The 21,365-nt window shown below is 47.6% G+C and overlaps 1 protein-coding gene across 2 annotated transcripts; it reads right to left on the bottom strand.

The window, feature by feature from the left end:
- Positions 1 to 2,953: 2,953 nt before the first annotated feature.
- TCHP (trichoplein keratin filament binding) lies at positions 2,954 to 20,265 on the bottom strand. Of its 2 annotated transcripts, XM_055323139.1 has the most exons (13): positions 20,147 to 20,265; positions 18,412 to 18,605; positions 17,387 to 17,597; positions 16,718 to 16,774; positions 14,233 to 14,301; positions 13,378 to 13,551; positions 12,414 to 12,526; positions 12,170 to 12,236; positions 11,044 to 11,216; positions 10,130 to 10,211; positions 7,946 to 8,131; positions 7,222 to 7,365; positions 2,955 to 6,233 (listed from the first exon to the last, which is right to left on the bottom strand). In XM_055323139.1, the coding sequence occupies exons 2-13, from the start codon at positions 18,603 to 18,605 to the stop codon at positions 6,201 to 6,203; spliced, it is 1,503 nt and encodes a 500-aa protein (XP_055179114.1). In that variant the 5' UTR covers positions 20,147 to 20,265; the 3' UTR covers positions 2,955 to 6,200. The 2 variants fall into 2 exon arrangements, with proteins under 2 accessions (XP_055179115.1, XP_055179114.1); XM_055323140.1 differs by lacking the exon at positions 20,147 to 20,265 and having other exon boundaries at positions 2,954 to 6,233; positions 17,387 to 17,581; positions 18,412 to 18,565.
- Between the last annotated feature and the right edge of the window lie 1,100 nt (positions 20,266 to 21,365).

Here is a 21,365-nt window from a genome sequence, read left to right as displayed (position 1 = left end):
TTTGAATTTTATTTAAAACATTTTTAGGGATCCCTAGGTTGCTCAGCGATTTAGTGCCTGCCTTTGGCCCAGGGCATGATCCTGGAGTCCTGGGATAGAGTTCCACATCAGGCTCCCTGCATGGAGCCTGCTTCTCCCTCTGCCTGTGTCTCTGCCCCCCCCCTCTCTCTCTCTGTCTCTTATGAATAAACACATAATTTTTTTAAAATATTAAAAAAAAATTTAAAGTAATCTCTAGCCCAACATGGGGTTCAAACTCATGACCTCAAGATCAAGAGTTACATGTTCTAAGCCAGCCAGGCATGCCACTTTTGGACAGCTTAATTTAACAGCATGAATATTTCTTAAAAAAAAAAAAAAAAAAACAACAGTATTCCATTTTCCTTTTAATGTACTGCATAACATCCCAAATTCAAAGAGCCTCCTGGTGTTTGACATCCAGGTTATCAGTTTCTGATATTGTAACTAATGCTGTGAGAAACACCTTTGTCCCAATCTGATTATTTCCTAGGCCAGGAGGCAGCACAGCACATTCAGGGAGGGACCCTGGTAGGCCATGGAAGCATTTGAGTCTTGGTCTAAATGCAGAGGAACCTGAAGAAGGTGGGAGATTTTCATTTCAGGTATTTGTAAAAGATCGCTGACTGCAGGACGAAGAAGGTGAGGTGGATGGATGGTAGCCATGAAAGACCTGGGCAGAGGGAACAAAGCAAATGGACTTGGAGGTTGCTAGAGGTCAAAGTAGCAGGACTCAGTGCTCCTAGGCTTATGATTCCTACAGCTGGCAGAATGGATGGTGGTGCTGTGTACTTTATCTGAAAACACTGGAGAAGTGCCAAGTTGTTGCTATTGTTTGGTTAATGACAGGAGTTTAGTAGGAGAGATCATTTGATAGTTTTGTGCTGAGTTGGAGGTGCCTTTGAGATGCATATCAAAGTAGGGATATCATAGGGTTGGTGGATGTAGGAGTCCGGACTAGAGATACAGATCCAGGACGTACTGATGTGGAGATGGCGCTAGAAGCCAAAGGTCTGGCTCACATGATGTAGGAAGGCCTATGTGGTAACAAGAAGCCTAAACCTACAAACTGGCACTCCTTGGATTAGAACTGGCAAAGTCCAGAATGACTGCAAAAATGCCCAAAGAACCGCATTTGTATTGGCAACCCAGAGGGAGCAAAAAATAAGTTAACTGTAAGTCTATTATGTAATGTATATGTAACTAGTGTAGAATTAGAAAACAAGCAATCAGTAGAGAAAAATCAACAAAACCAAAAGTTCTTTACAAAGATCAATAAAGGGATTCCGTGGCTCAGTGGTTGAGCCTCTGCCTTTGGTTCAGGTCGTGATCCCAAAATCTGGGATCGAGTCCCATATCAGGCTTCCTGCGTGGAGTCTGCTTCTCCCTCTGCCTCTGTCTCTGCCTCTCTGTGTGTGTCTCTTGAATAAATAAATAAAATCTTAAAAAAAAAAATCAGTAAAATCAATAAGCCTCTAGACCAAGATAAAAGGAGAAGATACAAATCATAATATCAAAATTGAAGAGGAAAAATCACTACAGGTCCCATGGACATCAAAATCAAAAGGACCATAAAGGAATATTATTGACCAACTCCACACCCACAAATTGATAACCTAGAGGAAATGGACCAGTTCCTTGAAAGACATAACCTGTCAAAAGTCACACAAGAAGAAACAATCTACACAGGCCTACATCAACTTATAAAATTCAATCAATAATTAATAACGTTCCAAAAATAATAAAGTACCAGGCTGGCCCAGATGGATTCACTGGTGAGTTCTACCAAATGTTTACGGAAGAAAGTATACCAATTCTCTCTAGTCTTTTTTCAGAAGATAGATGCAGAAGGAATACTTCCCAACCCATTCTGTGAGACCAGCACTACCCTAAAACCAAATGTAGGCAAAGACATTACCACAGGAAAAAACTATAAATCAATCTCTCTTATGAACATAAATGCAAAAATCCTCAGCAAAATATTAGCAAATTGAATGAATCCATTAGTGTATAAAAGGAATTATATACCACAACCAGGTGGGATTTATCCTGGGTATGCAAGGCTGGTTCAACATTCAAAAATCAATTAATGTAATCCATCACATCAACAATCTAAAAAAGAAAAATCACATTACATCAATAGATGCAGAAAAAACATGCAAAAAAAAATCCAACACCCATTCATAATAAAAACTCTTAGTGAACTAGGAAGAGAGGGGAACTTCAACTTGATTTAAAAAAAAAAAAAATCCGCAAAAACCTACAGTTAACATCATACCTAATGGTGAGGAACTCAAAGCTTTACCACTAAGGTCAGGTCCAAGGCAAAGATGTCCCCTCTCACCACTCCTTTCTAGAACACAGAAGTTCTAGCTAATGCAGTTAAGAAAAGGAAGTAAAAGATATAGATCGGGAAGGAAGAAATAAAAATTCTCTTTGTTCACAAATGACTTAATCATCTCTATGTAGAAAATCTGAAAGAATTAACCAAAAAAAAAAAACTCCTGAAACCAATAAGCAATTATAGCAAGGTTATAGGTTAGAAAATTAGTGTTAGGGATCCCTGGGTGGCGCAGCGGTTTGGCGCCTGCCTTTGGCCCAGGGCGCGATCCTGGGGACCCCGGATCGAATCCCATGTCGGGCTCCCGGTGCGTGGAACCTGCTTCTCCCTCTGCCTGTGTCTCTGCCTCTCTCTCTCTCTCTCTGTGACTATCATAAATAAATAAAAATTAAAAAAAAAAGTGTTGTCATTTTTCTATATACTAGCAATGAAGAGGTGGAATTTGAAATTAAAAACAGTACCATTTACATTAGCACCAAAAAAAAAAAAAAAAGAAAGAAAGAAAGAAATACTATAGGTATAAATCTTAAAAAAAAAAAAAAAAAAAAAAAAAAAAGAAAGTACAAGAGCTACGGGAGGTACAAAATTCTGATGATGAAATTTTAGAAAGAAATATTCCATGTGGGACGCCTGGGTGGCTCAGTGGTTGAGCATCTGCCTTTGGCTCAGGGTGTGAGCCGGGAACCCTGGGATCAAGTCCCACATCAGGTTCCCCTCGAGGACCTGCTGCTTCTCCTTCCGCCTGTGTCTCTGCCTCTCTCTCTGTATCTCTCATGAATAAATAAATAAAATCTTAAAAAAAAAAAAAAGAAAAAGAAATATCCCATGTGGGATGCCTGAGTGGCTCAGCAGTTGGACACCTGCTGTCACCTCAAGTCGTGATCCTGGGATCCAGGATCGAGTCCTGCATCGGGCTCCCTGCGAGGAGACTGCTTCTCCCTCTGCCTATGTCTCTGTCTCTCTCTCTCTCAGTCTGTGCCTCTCATGAATAAATACATAAATCTTTAAAAAGAAAATTCCATCCTTGTGGACAGGAAGATTGTTAAGATGTCCGTTCCTCCAACTTGATCTATAGATTCGATGCAATCCTAGTCAAAATCCCAGCAACTGAGGCACCTGGCTTAGTGGAGCACGCAACTCTTGATCCTGGAGTTACAAGCTGGAGTCGCACAAGGGTGCAGAAATTACTTAAAAATAAAAAAGCTTAAAAAAATTTCCAGCAAGGTATTTTGTAGTTATTAACATACTGATTCTGAAGTTTATGTGGAGAGGCAAAGACCCAGAAGAGCCAGTACAATACTAAAGGAAAAGAACAAATGATAACTACTCATCTTCAAGACTTACAATAAAGCAACAGTAATCAGGACAGTGGAATTGACTACAGAAGTTTGTGGTACTGACAAAAGAATAAACAGGTCAATGGAACAGATTAAGGAGCCTAGAAATACACTGACATAAATACAGTCAACTGATATTTGACAAAGGAGCCAAGATGATATGATGAGGCAAGTATTCTTTTAAACAAATGGTGCTGGAACAACTGGACATCTACATGCCCAAGAAAATATATACAGACACAGACCTGACACCCTTCACAAAAATTAACTCAAAATATATGCTGAATGAGCAGAAAGAGTGGAAATAATAATCACTTCTTATTAGTGGTGGCTTCAGCACCATCTGTTTTTTGTTTTGTTTTGTTTTTTTAAGATTTTATTTTTATTCATTTATTCATGAGACAGAGAGAGAGGCAGAGACACAGGCAGAGGGAGAAGCAGGCTCCATGCAGGGAGCCCGACGTGGGACTCTATCCTGGGTCTCCAGGATCAGGCCCCTGGGCTGAAGGCAGCGCTAAACCGCTGAGCCACCCGGGCTGCCCAGCACCATCTATTCTAAAGGGAACTGAGCTTCATAGAAGAATCTGTGAAGAATAATCCAAAACTCACTGATTTTACAAGAAATAGAAAAAGATGCTTAAAAACAACAAACCCAATAGACACACATAATCATGGTACAAACTATAAATGAGAGAAGAGGACTCTGGGCTATACTGGAACCAGTAAAGCAATGGAAGCTCTAAACTTACAAACTATTATTCTGACCAAGTTTAGAGAGGAAACATGTAAATGAATTAGAGAACCAGCATCACATAGACTTTTAATGCAATTAAGGAATATTACTGGCAGGCCTCAAAAACAAGAAATAGAAAGAAATAAGAAATATTCAGTAAATATCTACATGCCTATTTACCAGACATTTTGTCCACATCAAATCTATACTGGAGCTCAGACAGTATATGACTCCCAATAATTCCCTATGGTTTACTTAGAAGACGATCCAGTGAAAATTAGAGGGGAGACAACAGCACTTCTACAAGAAAAATGACTATAACCTAGAAAATGTGAGCAGTCCTAGGAAATAAACAAAGCTGTAGGAGAGTAAAAATCTTTCATTCTATGCAGCCCACTTTGCAACAATTACTAAAAGCAAAAGTAACAAAGCTTGGAAAGCAATCCCTTCACACTAGAACTTTATTTCATAATAAATGAACATTTGAAACGGGGAAGCATATAGGAGCAAGCATAATGGAAGTGATGGAAGTGGTGCTCAGGGGATCATATCCAAAGAAATTTAAGACAAAAAAAAAGAAAAACAGATTAAGGATACAGTTTGCTGCTCCATTTGTTTTTATAGTGCACAATGTATGTGGAAGGCAATGCAGCCCATTACACTCTGGACTTTTTTTTAATAAATTCTGGTTTTTAATAACCTGGCACATAGCCCTTTAATTAGCTGTAATTTACTGAGATGTGCAACCTTAAATACAATATAATGAAAACTGAAGTCTCAGAGGAAGAATCTGGAAAAAAAAATACAAGTCATAAAAATATGATTATTGCTGCAGGGAACTTGTACTCCTTGCAGAGATTAATCTAGAACTGTGTCACAGTGGGAAGAGCAAGTTCTAGCCAATCTGGTTGAGTACAATCCTGAGTACTTCCTTCAGGCTCAGGACACACACATCCCAGAAGGCTGCATGGCGCTGAGACCTTCACAAGACACAAGAGGTCCAAAGTGTCATGCCAAAAAAAAAAAAAAAAGTGTCATGCCAAAAGGCTAGCCACCCAGGTGGCCTTTTGAGGCCCCCTTCTGGGATTTAGTCATACATGTTGGGATCACCTCACACAGGGTGATCTATGGAAATTCTATCAAATGATTCCTGAAGGAGGAAAGACCTATTTCTTGCTGCCTTTCCGGAAAGCACTCATGGAGCACATCAGCCTGTCTCAGAGTTCATAGTTTTTTCTTCCAGAAAACAAGACGTGATCCTTCTGGGACCACTAAATTGATAAACTCTAAAATAAAGTGCACCAAGGCTTACCAATTTGTTCTCAACAGAACAGTGAAATTTAAATGGCAAGTTTAAAAACTGAGAAACTTCCTTCATCTCTCCAGCGGGAGTCTTCACTGGAGGTTGACGATTAGCATGAGGCAACAGGAAAAATATATCCTGTCACAGGACACACTCCACAGCTCCTAGCTGGGATGCGGAGTCTGACTTTCTAAGTCTATCATGGGACTGGGCGACAGCACTGTCGTGTGACTAGAAGAGACCCACCTTGGACACAAAAGGCAGGAAACAGCCTCCTGCTGGATGCTGCCTATCCACACCACCTTAGTCTGGTGTGGCCCTTGCTCCGTTTAACTATGGACCCAAACAGGCTCACTGAACTGTTTTGCAGTGACCCAAACACTCAAACAGAACACTGTACAACCATCTGGCACCTGTGCATCAAAAGCCTCAGGGTCCCTGCTCTCTGTGCTTATGGTACCAACGAAGTCAGTTCCAAGCAATTCTGGGATGTCCGTAGGGCTGAGGAAAGAAAGAAAATACAAGTCTGATCAGATCAGCAGTGTCTGGAGCACTGGGGACTAATCCCAACCTAAATAAGAGCTAAAGTGCACTAGAAATGGCTGTTTTCATTTACCAGTGATAAAACTTTGACCCTAAGCCAGAATTGAGCACTTCATTAACTTTTTTATTTTAAAAAGATTTTATTCATTTATTTGAGAAAGAGAGAGAGACAGAGAGAAAGCGCGAGCGCAGAAGTGGGGGGAGCAGGAGAGGGAGAAGCAGACTCCCCCCGCTGAGCAGGGAGCCAGACATGTGGCTCCCTGAGATCATGACCTGAACTGAAGGCAGATGCTTAACCAACTGAGCCACACAGGTGGCCGTATTACCTTTTTTAGTGACATTTCCACATTTCACTGTGTGAAAGCCTGGTCCCAAGGCACTCACTGATCCATGGTCCACTGAGTTGAGAACATGCTGTTCCCTGAACCTCGAGGGCCCCAGCCAGTCAGGACAAAACGGTTCTGCAGCCCATATAACACCTGCTTCACCTGCCTCAATGGCTTCCCAGAGATATCTGCCTACAGAGGAGCCAGCCTCTTGCATTGTTGCAGCACTTTAGAGCACCGGGGTGGCCAGAGCGGCCCTGGTGCAGGAGGAGCAGAGGTGATGTGCCTGTTGGGCCATCCCTCAGTCCCCAGGGGCTATAGTTATCAGCTCCCTAGGAGCAGGGTGACAGCCTTTGCTTCTCTGTGTGCCCAGTGTGGTCCTGCACAGGGGTCACTCAAGTACTCTGAGAAACAGGGAAGGACGAAAGGAGAAGAGAAGATTGACAAGTAGGGAAGGGGCACGCAGAGTTGCTGTGAGGGGGGGAAACCAGGCTGCTGTCACCTGGATGCCACTGTCTACACAGCCAGGACCTAGCACCACTGCTCCTTCACCTCCCACCGTGCAGAGGGTGACGAACAGGCACGGGACAGCAGGGGCCCGTCACCTGCAGACTCCCTACCTGGGGCCGGTAGCCCCGCTCGGCCATCATCTTCGCCTCCTCCTGCAGCAGGGTGTCGGTGAGCTGCTCTGCCTGCCTCGCTTCCTCTTCCTCTTCCTCCTGCTGCTGGTCCTCCTCCCATGCCTGCAGCTGGCGCTCTGCAACCTGGCCACCAAGAGCACAGTCATCCAGGACCAAGCTTCCGGGGGCAGAGCCCTGCCTCGGGTCAGGAGGGAAAACCTGTGGATCTCCGCTGGCTGGAGAATCCCAGCTAAGGAACAGTGACAGCAAGCGCCAGAAGAGGTAAGGGCATTTATGAGACTGGAAAGGCTGCGTGTAAAAGCCCCAGGTGCGCCCAAGTGCTTGGAAGAGTATTTTGTGCTCCCTATCAAGTACCAAACTGAATAAATAGGAACTGTGGTCCAGGGAACCAAAGGCATGCAGATGCAAGATTGGAAAGAAACATGCTGGCTAGGCATGACAGCCTTGCTCCTATAGAGATGGGGGACCTGGAGTGGAGCTGGAGCTAATTAGGAGCGTCAGGGTTTCAGCTGGAAAGAAAAAAGGGTGCACTGAGTTCACAAATGTGGGTTTCTCAGACAAGGTCCTAGTAACAGGCTGCAGAAATAAGTCAAGGGTTTCGGCCTCCAGTGCCTCGGTGGGGGATAGGGCCATAGCAAGGCCTGCTGTGGCCTTTGCCGAAGCTGCCTCCCCCCACCCCCACCTGCCCTCTGGCTGAGCCCACCTGGGCCTCAAGCTCCTGTTTCCTGGCCGATTTCAGTTCCTCACTCTTCTCTTTCTCACGACGAGCTGACTCTCTTGCCTCCTCAAGATTTTGAATAAGCTGTTCCCTGTGTCTCAGGGACTCCTCTTGTGCCCGTCGGTTTTCTTCAAGCTTTTCTTGTATTTGTTGTTGTCTCCCTGTCAGAACCTACGCGCAGCAGGAAAGCAAAGGGCAGATTTCAGTGTGACACTCATAGGTAACCATGGCTGCCCCAAGACCCAGCCTCGTCCTCAGCTTCAGGCCTGAATATGCCAGAGGAAGGTGAGTCCAGACCACAGGACTGGCCCATGCAGTGTCAGCCCCACTTCCTACCCATCCTTGCCACACACACAAAACACACACAGACTATGCATTTGGGAGAGGCGGCTGGGTGCCTACAAGGTCAGAGGAGGGGATGGAGCCCCCTCCCCAGGGCAGAAACAAGGTTGTGAGTCTCACTTCCCATCAGTTCTGGAAAAAGAAACCACAAGCTATGCAGATGACCAGAGACAGAGTCTGGGTCATCCCCTCAACCCTTTGGATTTAAATCTATTGCTCAGAGTAGCAGACACCTTCTGGGTTTGAGACCTGGCCACAGCCCAGGACTACCTCCAGGGCATGGTCAGGCCTCAAGAACCAGGAACGGTGGGAAGCCACCTGCCACAGCCCATGATTATGCTCCCTGGAGGGGCTATGTAAAATAGCCACAACAAGGAGAAACATTTTGAATAGGCAAAATCAAAAGGTGCTGGAGAGTATCAATATCCACAAAAGCAGGAAAGCGCTACTGGGAACCCAACTTCTCATGAATTCCAAAATAACATGCATAAAATATAATTTCCATTTTAAATCAGTTTAACTTTTTTTTTTTTAATATTTTATGTATTGGGCAGCCCCAGTGGCCCAGCGGTTTAGCACCGCCTTCAGCCCAGGGCCTGATCCTGGAGACCCGGGATCACGTCCATCAGGCTCCCTGCGTGGAGCCTGCTTCTCCCTCTGCCTGTGTCTCTGCCTCTCTCTCTCTTTCTGTCATGAATAAATACGTAAAATCTTTAAAAAAAAAAAAAAGATTTTACGTATTTATTCATGAGAGACACAGAAAGAGAGGCAGAGACATGGGCAGAGGGAGAAGCAGGCTCCTACAGGAGCCTGATGCAGGACTCGATCCCAGAATCCTGGGATCATGACCTGAGCCAAAGGCAGATGTTCAATGACTGAACCACCCAGGTGTCCCCACTTTAACTTTCAATATATGGATAATGAAGGCTTTTTTCTAAAAGATTTCCTTTAAGAAAATTTTTTTTTTATTAAGTAATCTCTACCCACAATGTGGGGCTCAAATTCATGACCCCGGGATTAAGAGGAACATGCTCCACCAACTGAGCCAGCCAGGAGCCCCTAAAAAATTTCTTTCTAAATGGGATATGCCTTATGCATATGACTTACTTAAGTCCTGATAAAGAAAATAGTTACATTCCTCCATGAATCCACTTCCGGGATGCACCCCAAGAAAAAAAAATCCTAAATGTGGAAAATGGAAAGCCTTATGCATCAAGACGTTCACTACAATGTTTCTTTTTTCTTTTTTTTTAAGATTTTATTTGACAGAGAGAGAGAAAGCAAGCACAAGCTGGGGGAGAGGTAGAAGCAGATCCTAGCTGAGCAGGGAGCCCAACACAAGGCTCAATCCCAGGACCCTGGGATCATGACCTAAGCCAAAGGCAGGCGCTTAACTGACTGAGCCACCCAGATGCCCCTGCAATGTTTCATGTAATGCCTCAAAATTAGAAAAAAAGAATACCCACAAGAGGGAAGTAGAGCACAAACTACAGTATACCCACATGACACAGTATGCAGATATCAAGATATCTACCAGGAAGATGTAAAAGCATGTTAGAAGGTTTGAAAACAAATCGCACAGTATAACAGGGAATGCACAGAAACACAGGTTATGCACAGAAACAGGAAGAGTCGAATGAAATCAATTACTGATGACTGTGTAGATGAGTCTGGATAATTCAGTTTTTACTTCCTGTACTTAGGAATCTTTTTCTGATAAGTTGATATTTCTTTCATAATGACATTAAAAGCCTATTTAAGATAACCAGCAAGGCCGGTGTTCCGGAACATTTAGCAGGGTCAGTCCAAGCTCACAGCCGGGATTACCTCACTCATCAGTCTGTCTCGTGCGCTCCTCTCCCGGGCCCACTCCGCCTCTCTCTTTTCCCACATCTCCTTGGCCTCCTCCCTGGGAACACAGAGCAGATGACAGCAGGCTCCCTGCCACCACTGGGAGCAGAGAGCAACTAAAGGACCAGCAGGTACACACGTCTTCCATGGGGCCAGCCTTCAGACCAGTTTCTGCACCCAAACTGTTCACAGGTGACAACTACGGATAAGCTCCCTGGGGGTACTCCCATAGTAAGGGCTTTAGGGTGCCTGAGTTTGCTCCCACCTCCTTACAAAATGCAGCTGCGATGACCTGCTCCCAGGCCATTCAGACACCAAGGCAACTGAAGCTGTCAGGACCCTGAAGATGGAGAGGAGTCCTGGCTGAACTCTGTCGCCCTGCCCCTGGGGTCACTGCTGGCTCGCCTTCCTCGAGTCCTGGTGACCTGAGTACCTACCACTCGGCTGGATGTCAGGATTCATAAGATGAGGATGGGAAAGCGCTTTGCCTAGTGTCTGACCCACAATCAGTGCTCAACAAATGTTACCTATTATTTGATTATTTCAATCTACTAGATTAATTTTTAGGATGCAGAACCATTTATGATAGACCTAAAAAGCATTCAGCATCTCCACAGTTTATAACAATTTGCTTTATATTTCTAAGATTTTAAATGAACAGATCCTTACTCTAAACCCTAATGACTCTAAAAATAAATAAACAAATAAATAAACAAAACAAACCCTAATGATTTCTACCTTAAATAACTTCAGGGAAACCTCCCCGACAAGCCAGGTCCGACAGACAGATGTTTCAGTAACAATGGGAGACCCTCTGGGTGCCCCGTGGGGAGGTGAGGGACCAGAGCAGAGGCCAGGAGTGTCAGGCCCACACAGGTGCCACCTCTCACCTCAACAGCAGCTGCAGCTCTGCCTCCCGCTCCCTCTCCAGCTGCAGCTGCTCTTCAATGACCTGCTTCATCCAGGCCACATCAGCCAGGGCCTGCTCCCGCCTGGCCAAGTGCATGCGCTGGTTCTCATCGTCCTTCTCAATGAGCGCCTGCAGGATGCGTTTGTCCGCCTCCTGAAGGGTGGAAGAGGAAGCATAGTGGGCACGTTGGGAGCCTGTCTGCACCCATAGCCCCACTCCCACAGCCCCTCCTTTCTGCACTCAGCCCTAAGAGCAGACATTCGTGATGCTTCCAAAGGTTCTCAAGACAGAGATGGGAAGATTCAGGGTATAACCACTTAGGTATGGTTTAAAACAACACAGGAGAGGCCCAGGGGCTTTACTCTGCCAAGGGAGACCCATCTGCCATATGTCCCTGCCTGTGGACACGCCTGGTAGCAGTTTCTGAGAACATAATTGGGCAGCAGTCTCACTTCTGCGAGCACAGACTGGACACCCGAAGGCACAAAGACATGTGCACAATATGCTCACTGCAGCTATTCTATAAGAGGAAAACCCCAAAATGACCCAAACACACAATAGTAGGAAACCAGCTGTTATGCACATCTCTACAGTGGGGTGCTGTAAGGAATGAGGGAATTCTGGGGGGGGGGGTTCCTGAGATGGGAAAGACATCCTCGGGAAGAGCTGCGTGCCGGCACCAGCAATGGCAGTGCCACACCCAGGCCACTCTGATGTAGCGGGCAAGGATGGAGGCAAATGGGTTTGCTCATTCACTCTCCCTGTTTCTGTGTCACTAGCAAGTCACAGACATACGTAACAGGAATACCAAGCAGCTAGTAAAAAAGAACAAGCTCACGCCCAGTGTTTGAGGTTTACTGTTAGGTAAACATCATGAGGAACGCCGCTTTAATTTTTAAAGAGCTTCACCACTTCCCTCTGCATCGTGTAAATATATCTAGAAGGATACCGACGCAGACACTGCTGGGGAGGGGCAGGGATTGCAGGGCTGGTGAAGGCGGAATCTCCCCTGGTGTTTTATTATGAGGACACACTCAGCTACTGAGCAATGAAAAGCATTTTCTTCCAAAAAGGGTGAAAGAAATGCCAGGCTGACTTAGACTCACCAGTTCCTCTTGGATCTGCTGTGTACGCCTATTGAGTTGCACATTATACTGATGTCGCAGGAAGCGTCTAGAAATGAGCAAAATAGGTGCTGCCTTCAGTGTCTTATAAACAATTAACAGAGGTCAGCCAACTACTTACTACAAACTGTATCCTTTCTGGTTTGGGACACCCACACAAGACTGGCAAAGTGAGAGGCTCTCCCGCCAGGCCAGGCCAGCCGTCCGGGGCCCTTCTCACACATACCCTAGCTCCGCCTTCTGCCGGAAAGCTGCCACTTGCTTCCTCTCTTCCTCCAGCCTCTCCAGCTCCCACCGCTGCTTCAGCAGATTCTCCTGCTCCTTCTTCAGTTTGGTGGCCTGTGGTGACGATGACAGTAACCCCAATTAAGGTCATCAGAATCACAGCTCCCTTCGTTCTTCATCCGCATTTTCAGCAGACACAAACCAACAGGGCTGGCCTGGCCAGGGGTGAGTAGAACCCCCTCCCACATCTGGGCTCTGAGCCCCGTCTCACTCATTTCCTACAAGAGCCTTTCCTGAGCCTGTGGACAAGGATGAGACCCATGCTCCATGCTCCCACAGGACCCTGCACTCATCCACACCTTACTATAATTTAACCTGTCTCCCCAACTGACACGGCTCCTGCCATGAGGGCCAGGACTGTGGGCCTGGCTCACTATCGAGCAAAGAGTGGGCACATTCAGGACCTGGTTCCTGAATCATTTGGGCTTGAGGAGGGACAGGCTTCCCTCATCCAAATGGGAAGATCCAGCCCAGGATTCTAGCTCAGGGAAAGTGCACACTATTTTCAGAATGGCCTCGGGAACCAAAGATCCTCACAGTTTATGCCTTGAGATCCCAAACCTGCCAGCTGGGGAGAGCTGTAGCTATGTGCTAGAACATCAGACTAAATCAAGTCTACTTAATACCCTGGAAAATCCAAGTTCTAAGAAGGCACTCACACAGCCGCTCTCAAAACACACCTAGGAGAGAATAGGTATTCTCTCTACATCGTGAACATTCTAGAATCTGGGCCTAAAACCCAGGAGGATGGAAAAGCCACAGCTGGGAATACATGTCAGAAGAGAGAACCTAGAATCATCCCCTAGTCCCTCAACAGGACCTATTCAGCAGTTTTTGAAATGCCTGTTTTATAATGACAGACGGCTGCAGAAGAGGCGGCTGTGTGGCCAGGGCCATGCCCTTACCTCCTTCTCCTTCAGCTTCAGCTCCTCCATCTGCTGGAGCAGCGCCTCAGCCTGGAGTTTGCCCTCCAACTGCCTCCTCTCCTCCTCCGCTTTCATCCGCTCCAGTGCTTCCCTTCGGGCCCGTTCATACTCATTTTCAGACCGTTTGTTCTCTTCCTCTTTAGTGGCTTCTTGCTACATGGACCCAAAAGAACCCAGGAGATCAGTATCTGTAATAAGGCCAGCAAAGACCCAGTTCCCCGCCACTGTTCCTCATTTGGACATATCTACGCCAGAGTGGGTCGTACCACTTAGCAGCAGTGTGACCCTGGCCAAGGGTGCATCTTCCTGGGCTCTGCTCTCACGGTGGGAACCATGGGAGTGATGCTTCCCTCAGAGACAACGCTGGGGAAATTACTCAGCACGGTGCCCGGCACAACAGAGGGGTTAAAAAGGCCAGGGTTCCTGCTCCTTCCAAAAGTCAGCAAAATACTCTCCAAAATGAACTCAGAGGCAATGCTGTAGCTCTAGGCAGGTGTGGACTTTTGTCCCCAGAGGTGCTGCTGTGGGCCAAGGCCGAGAGTTTATGATGCAAACTACATCAAAAGAGACTGCCAGCAACAACAGCAACCTTTAAGATGCACATTCCCGCCAGTGGAATGGTCACCTGGTGTTACTTTGCCCCGAGAACAATCACAAAGGATTCCGTACGTGTAAGAGCAAGCGCTGTTCAGCTTTAGCATGTTACGTAAGCTGAGATAAAGTCTATTCCTGGACTGGCGTCATTAACATCAAAAACAAGAAAACTTCAAAACCATGGAGACGTGGCACTCCGACCACAGCACGCAGGACTATTTCCAGAGCCATATACCACACCTGTTTTTTTTCTTCTTTCTGCATTTTCCAGGAGTTTATCACATGCTCCTTGTGAAGGGCTGATTCAATCTGAGGGTGAGAAGGCAGAGAAGATTAACTTCCTCACTGGTTCATCTGACAGATGCACACTGCACAGCGCAGTGCCACACAATGGCAGTGACCATAAGTTCCCTAGGCATGGGAACAGGCGGAGGGGTCTTACAGGGGAGCACAAGGTGACCCCAACATATATACAGTCTGAATGCCAGTCAGACAGTAAACCAAAAGACCAGGCAGTTCTAAACTAATCTTAAGTGCTGTAACAAAGGAACACAAACTTTTCTCCCGGCACCCCTGGGGTTGAGCAGGAGCAGGTCAATGTACACTGAAATGGAAATACAATCAGAAGGGCCACCCCTGCCTGCTCCAAAGCATGCCAGGCCCTAGTCAGCAGGAGCTGACTGAGGCGCAGACGCCGCCTTGTACCTGTCTACTCAGAACTCCCTCTGCAAAGCAGAGTTGCATAAACATGTGTTCCCTGTAGCAATGATGCAACACTTCTGGGGTTAAGAGATTTGGGGGGACACCTGGGTGGCTCAGTCAGTTAAGTATCCAACTCTTGATCTTAGCTCAGGTCATGATTTTAGGGTCCTGAGTTCAAGCCTCCCATTTAAAAAAAAAAAAAAAAAAGGAAGAGATTTGGGTTTAGAGAATCTTTTGGATCAGAAAATGAATTGTAGCACTGTCTAAAAGCTTTTGTTTGGGAAATCATTTATAAAGATTTTTAATTTCTAACATTTAATTAAGCGTCCTAAATAAACATTTCTGAGTAAAAGACTTTGGAGCACCCACCTAAACCCTCAAATGGCCAGGGAAAGTCTGAATGCTAGCTGCACAAGACTCAAAAGCACCAAATTGCTCCATTACTTAGTGACTAGCAATTTCTAAATATAATTACGAATAAATAAATGCATACCACCAAACAGAGATACAAAGTTTGAGTTGAAATAAATTATTGGGGATCCCTGGGTGGCGCAGCGGTTTGGCGCCTGCCTTTGGCTCAGGGCGCGATCCTGGAGACCCGGGATCGAATCCCATATCGGGTTCCCGGTGCATGGAGCCTGCTTCTCCCTCTGCCTATGTCTCTGCCTCTCTCTCTCTCTCTCTCTGTGACTATCATAAATAAATAAATTAAAAAAAAAAAGAAATAAATTATTGACATCATCACGGATCATCTTCCCCTAGGCCAGTCTCCGTGGAAGGATGCCCTCCCTTGCCCCCAGGTCTTGCATATTGCCCTCCTTTCTCCTGCCACCCCATTCTGGCCTCCACTACCACTGCCCTGGCCTCATCCCCTCCTGTCCACCTCAACACTGCTGCCAAAGCTACTCCTCCTCGAAAGGTAGCTGGAATCCCGCTATACCCTGCTTAAAACTATCCAGGTGGCTCCTCAGTGCTTCCAGGAGGTCTCACAAGGCTGGCCAGTCTGGGCCTGCCTGCCTCACTAGCCTCGTTCCTGCAACAGCCCCTCCCTCTCTGATGGCACAACCCCCCAGCCACTGTTGCTCCCTGGATGCTGGTGGCACCCTGATTAGGACTCTGCTTCCTCATCTCGGGTTGGTTTACGGACTTTCACTTTGGAGCACTCTGTGCAAAACTATTTAGGGAAGCCCAGGCACCTGGTGTGGTCTGCACTGACAGAAGGATCTTAACCAACTGAATGGAGCCTACGTGGTCTGAATCCAGGATGCAGTGTTGCTATCAATCCTGGAAATAGTCTTTTTTTTGTAAGATATGTGAATGAAGTGTTGGTGTCTTCACCAAAATGTGGCACCCAAGGGTTCTAAGGAAATAAATGTATAGACCCTATGTACAGACTTGTGTATAAACAACTTTTGTATATACATATAGGATAGCTTTTTTGAACTTATACAGCTGTACATAAAAGTAGCTGATACTAGTTAAGCCTGTGTCAACATTTTTTTTTTCCACTTGTACATTTGGGACTTTTTCTTTTGGTTGATTAAAGTTGCATATGCTAAGTGTGAAAAAAAAAAAAAAAAAGGATCAGGTCTCAGACCTGATCCTTGCTCAGCTGCCTCAAGCTGGAATGTCCTTTCCTCACCTCGACACCATCAAGTTAATGCCCATGTCCTTCCAAACTCCTCCACCCCAGCAACTCCTCTGAGATGCCTCTCTAACCCCCCACTGAGTTGGGGGCACTGCCCTGATGCCCAGCTTTCTGGGCCTGCCCAGCCCACTGCAACCTGCACTGGACACAAATTCCTGAAGAGTGGGGCCCCATCTAATCACATGCCCAGGTGGTGGACCATACGGCAAATGTTCAGTAAGTGTTGGCTGATCACCAAACAAACCAGATCTGTATGGTACGTTTTTCAGGTGGCTGGGGTGTTCTCTCTTGTTTCACCCCAGCAAGAGATGCCAGCTTAAAAAAACAAGAAGGGAAACATGATTTCATCTACTTAGGCAAATCAAAGATTTTCACCTCTCGAAGTTTGGGGTTGTTCTTCTTCCAGTGTTCATACAAAAGTTGTTCAGCAATCTGTCAAGAAAACACACAAAAAGGGAAGAAGCCTGATGTCACTTTTCAAATCCATTCATATTTTGGATAACTCCCAGTGGAAGTCAGCTCAGGCTGAGAGCCCCTCCACTGGCACGCCATCATTGCACCTGCCCTTCAGACCTCCTGCCTGCCTTACACCCCCGACTCTGGGAGACACCAGAGTGGAACCAGACAGCCTTGACAAATGACTCCCACAATAGTGATGGAAGGGTGCCAAGATCTGATGCTACAGATGCGTCCCAGATGTGACAGATCTGTTGCAAAATATACAGCAGGCTTAAATACACAGACTGGTGCTCACCATTCCCCACAACTACTTGGAAGATAAAATACACCAGTGCCAAGCCTTTGTGGGACCACAGGACTGGAATGAAGACAAAGGACTCTGACATAATGATTTAAGGGGCCAAAGAGAACAGAGGTGGCTTGTGCAAAACACATATCATGAACAATGCAGCACAAGTACCTCCCCCTGCTGGCTTTGCAGTTAACTGCTGTCTGATCAGCCCAGCGTGCCCAGCTGTGATCCCACATGTCACTGACAGGCAGGGGACACTCCTGCTCTGTTGCTCCTAAAGGGCTAGAAGTTACCAGTTTCCTTTGCTCTTCTCGGGCCGACTTCAGACTGCCGTGCCGCTCCCGGATTCTTCCCTCCCGCAAGTCCATGCTTAACCGCAGCGCCTCGAGTTCTCTGGCCAGCAGCTCCTGCTCCTCCAGCAGCAGCTGCCTGAGTCTCTCCCGTCTGCCTTCCAGCTGCTTCCTCTTCTCCTCCTTCATCTTCTCACGCTGATAGGCATACATGCTGGGTGAGAGGGAGCCCTCCCTAAATCAGCCGCACTAGAGCCACACATGCCATGCTCTGCTCTGCTGCGTGGCAAAGGAGGCTGAGGTGGACATGACATGGTGACACGGGCTAGTGTCTTCCAGCCAAAGCAAAGACAGCGGGTCACAGAACACTATGCATAACAGAATCTGGTTTTTGTGAAAAGAAAATGTACAGTGGTCTCAAATATGCATGTACCAGCTAACTTTGAGCAGTAACCATGTACCAGATACTATGTGCATGGATGGCTTTCTATTAATCAAAAGTCCTACAAAGGAGGTCCTGTTGTAGCCCTACTTCACTGAAGAAGAAACTGAGGCTCATTCCTACAGCAAGTGACACAGTCAGGATTTCCATCTAGGTTTGTCTGACTTGGAAGCCTACGCTTTTAACTTTCACATCTTTACACATATTTCTGCAACAAAGGATGTACATGTATATGTATATTTATACACACACAACTGGGGAAAAGCACAGGAGGATCCATATTAGACTGTTAATTGTAGTTCCCTCAGGGGATCTAGGGTTACCAGGAGACTCCCAAATTCTACGTGTATTTCCTATTCTTTTCTCTTTTTCAGTGCAAACATATCATTTCATGATGATCTTCCTTTTCAATGGTCAGTTGGGAAAACATCACCATGCAAGTCATCTATGCCGTCCAGCAAATTCAAGAAAACATACTGTTAAGCTATGTTCCACCTCCCCACCCCCCGCCAGGGGTTCTTAAAGCCACAAGCTGTAACCAACAAGTGGCTTCCTGCCTTTGTCCCACCAAGGTCCCAGCAGGTACCTCCGCTGGTAGGAGGTCTTGGAGCTCCATTCCGCCTGTTTGGAGCTACAGATATCAGACATCCTGAAGTAGCGGCTGTTCTGGTCCCACTGCTGCCGAAGCCGGGCCTCCTGCTCTTGGTGTCGCTGTCGGGCCATCTGCTGGTCCAGGAGCCTCCGGCTGCACCAGTAGGAGGGCAGCGTGGGAAGTGCCATCTGAAGAGAATGGCAATGGTACGAAAATGGGCCAGCTGCAGCTCCCTAATGAGCGGTCCTCACCCCTTGGCTGCCCCCTGGAATTACCCCACTCCAAACCAATGACACCAAAAGTCTTAGTGCCAGCCCCCAGGCATCAGCATTTTTAAAATGATTTTCATATCATTATTTTAAATGAGCCTGGACAGCACCCAGCTGTGAGCCAGACATCATCAAGGGCGTTGCAGACGAAGACAGGGAACCAATGCTGACCCAAGCACTTGGGGGCTTCTATGTTCTCCACCAAGTAACAGGGATAACGATTTCAGGAATGTATATATGTGCCAAGCTCTTGGCATACATGATCTTTTTTATTGTTAAAATCACCCCATTATTTGGCAGATGAGCAAACTCAAGTTCAAAATGGTAAAGTGACTTGCCCAAGACCACAGAGCCAGGAAGCAGAAGAGATGAAAGGGCTGGGAACCTAATTCACGCCAGTGTCAGACCAGCGCCTGGGCTCTGTAGATGTCAATAGGCTGCCCATGGGGACCAACAGGCCCTGGGTCAGGCAACCCCCAGGGAGTGCTCCAGCCTGGCTGTCACACCTGGAAGTGTTCTGGATTAGCACAGGGGTGACATTCCTCCACTTAGAAATGGAGAAACCGGGATCCCTGGGTGGCGCAGTGGTTTGGCGCCTGCCTTTGGCCCAGGGCCCGATTCTGGAGACCCCGGATCGAGTCCCACGTCGGGCTCCCGGTGCATGGAGCCTGCTTCTCCCTCTGCCTATGTCTCTGCCTCTTTCTCTCTCTCTGTGTGTGTGACTATCATAAAATAAATAAAAATTTTAAAAAAAAATGGAGAAACTGAGACCCAGAAAGGAATCGAGTTGCCCACGTCACGACGCAAAACGGGGACACAATGGAGACTTGAAAGCAGGCAGCAGTCTCAGTCCAGGCACCCCTCTCCCTGACCCCCAGGGCTGCCCCGATGGGCAGGGCCTACACAGTGTCTGGCCACGACAGTGCTCATGGAATGTTTGCTGAATATGCTTAGAAGTCTGGGTCCAGGCCAAGCCTCAAACTCAACGCTCAGACCTGCAAGAAAATAATGTGCGTTCATGGACCAAGTTCAGTCTGTGGCTGCCAGTTTACAGCCTGTCTTGAAACTGGGGCGGACTGGCATCATTTTTTCCCTGCCCCAAAAGCCCCCCATGAAAAGCTCTGCCCCAGGAATCAAGAAACGAGACTGGTCCCGGATCGCCTCTTTCTCTCAGCCCCTAAGACAGCCTCCTAGGACAAAAGGAGTTGCAGAGCAAGGCGCAGGGACCGCGCAGGGACGGCGCAGGGACGGAGCAGGGACGCGCGGGGGCGGGGGGGGTGGCGCGGGACAGCCGCAGGGTGGGTGCGGGGAGGGCGCAGGACGGCCGCAGGGGGCGCGGGGACGGGGCGGGGGGGCGCGGGGAGGCCGGGCCCCAGGACGTCCGCCACGGTTCCCGCCCGCGCGGGGCCACTGGGTCCCGGCGCCCACACCGGCCCGGCCGAGCCCACCCTCCGACTCACGTTTCTCAGCGCCCCGGAGTTTCCGAAAAGTGCCCCCGTCGAGCTCGCGCGTGCCCCAACCAGGCCCGCCCCGTCCCGCCGCCACCTTCCCGGCGCCGCACCGCACCCACGCCGGCGGTTTCCCCGCCCGTTGCCCGGGCAACGGACCGACGACGGAGCGCCGCGAGGGCCAAACTGCCTCCAGCGCGATCCCAAACGCGCGGAGAGAAACGAGGCTGGTTTGGGGTTTTTTTTTTTTTCCTCTGGCGCCCTCTCGCGGTGGGGCGGGAGATCAATCCCAAACATCGCTAGTCCCGGAACCAAGGAAGGATGAAGGCAAAGAGAATCCTGTTCACGACTACGCAAGATTCAGGCTGGTAGTTCCCTGCGAGGGGTGCGGGTGGGGGGTGGTGATCGAGGTGAGGATTGGGGCGGGTCTCGGGCCTGGCTGCACCCGGAGATTCCCCGGGGGAGGTCCTAAACGGCCGCTGCCGAGGCGCCTGGGGGCTCAGCGGTTGGGCGTCCGCCTTCGGCCGGGGGCGTGATCCTGGGGACCCGGGATCGAGTCCCGCGTCGGCGCCCTGCGTGGAGCCTGCTTCTCCCTCTGCCTGTGTCTCTCATGAGTAAATAGAGCTTTCTTTTTTTTAAGTCCAGATGCCTTTAAACAAGAGACACAAATAAATTCAGATGCCCAGAACCAAACTCCAGACCGATCCCATCAGGTTCCCCAGTTGTCAGGGTTGTCGGGCCCCCAGATGCACTCAGTGTGCCCCGGGTTCCAAGAACCGGTCACCTAAGTGCATACAAGCTATTGGCAACTATTGTCTAGCTTGGTGGTGGGTACAAGGGTGTTCATTGGTGCTTTAGGACTCACATGTGTTACATGTATTATTTTATGTATGAAAACGGTGGTAAAGGGGTGTGCACTTGGCTCATTTGGGGGAACCTGCGGACTCCTGATGTCTAGATCATGAGTTCAAGCCCCGTGTTGGGCATAAAGCATAGTTTAAAATTTTGTTTAAATAAACTTACCTTAAAAAAGTCATAAAGATGACTTCACTCATTTATCCTCTTTTGTTTTCTCATTCTTCATGTTTAATTCTCTTAATTCCTCCCTTCATTCTCTTTCATCTGTCTGGGTTTTTTTTCTGGGTACAGCATAGTTAGTATCTTGAACATTTTGGCCTCTATTCCGACCCCCCACAAGCCAGTTGTGAGGTCTTGGGCAGGTCACCTCACC

This window comes from Nyctereutes procyonoides, unplaced genomic scaffold, assembly GCF_905146905.1.
Source record: "Nyctereutes procyonoides isolate TBG_1078 unplaced genomic scaffold, NYPRO_anot_genome, whole genome shotgun sequence".
Lineage (NCBI taxonomy): Eukaryota > Metazoa > Chordata > Mammalia > Carnivora > Canidae > Nyctereutes > Nyctereutes procyonoides.
The sequence above is the reverse complement of the archived record's forward strand: the minus strand, read 5'-3'. Positions and strand labels throughout refer to the sequence as shown.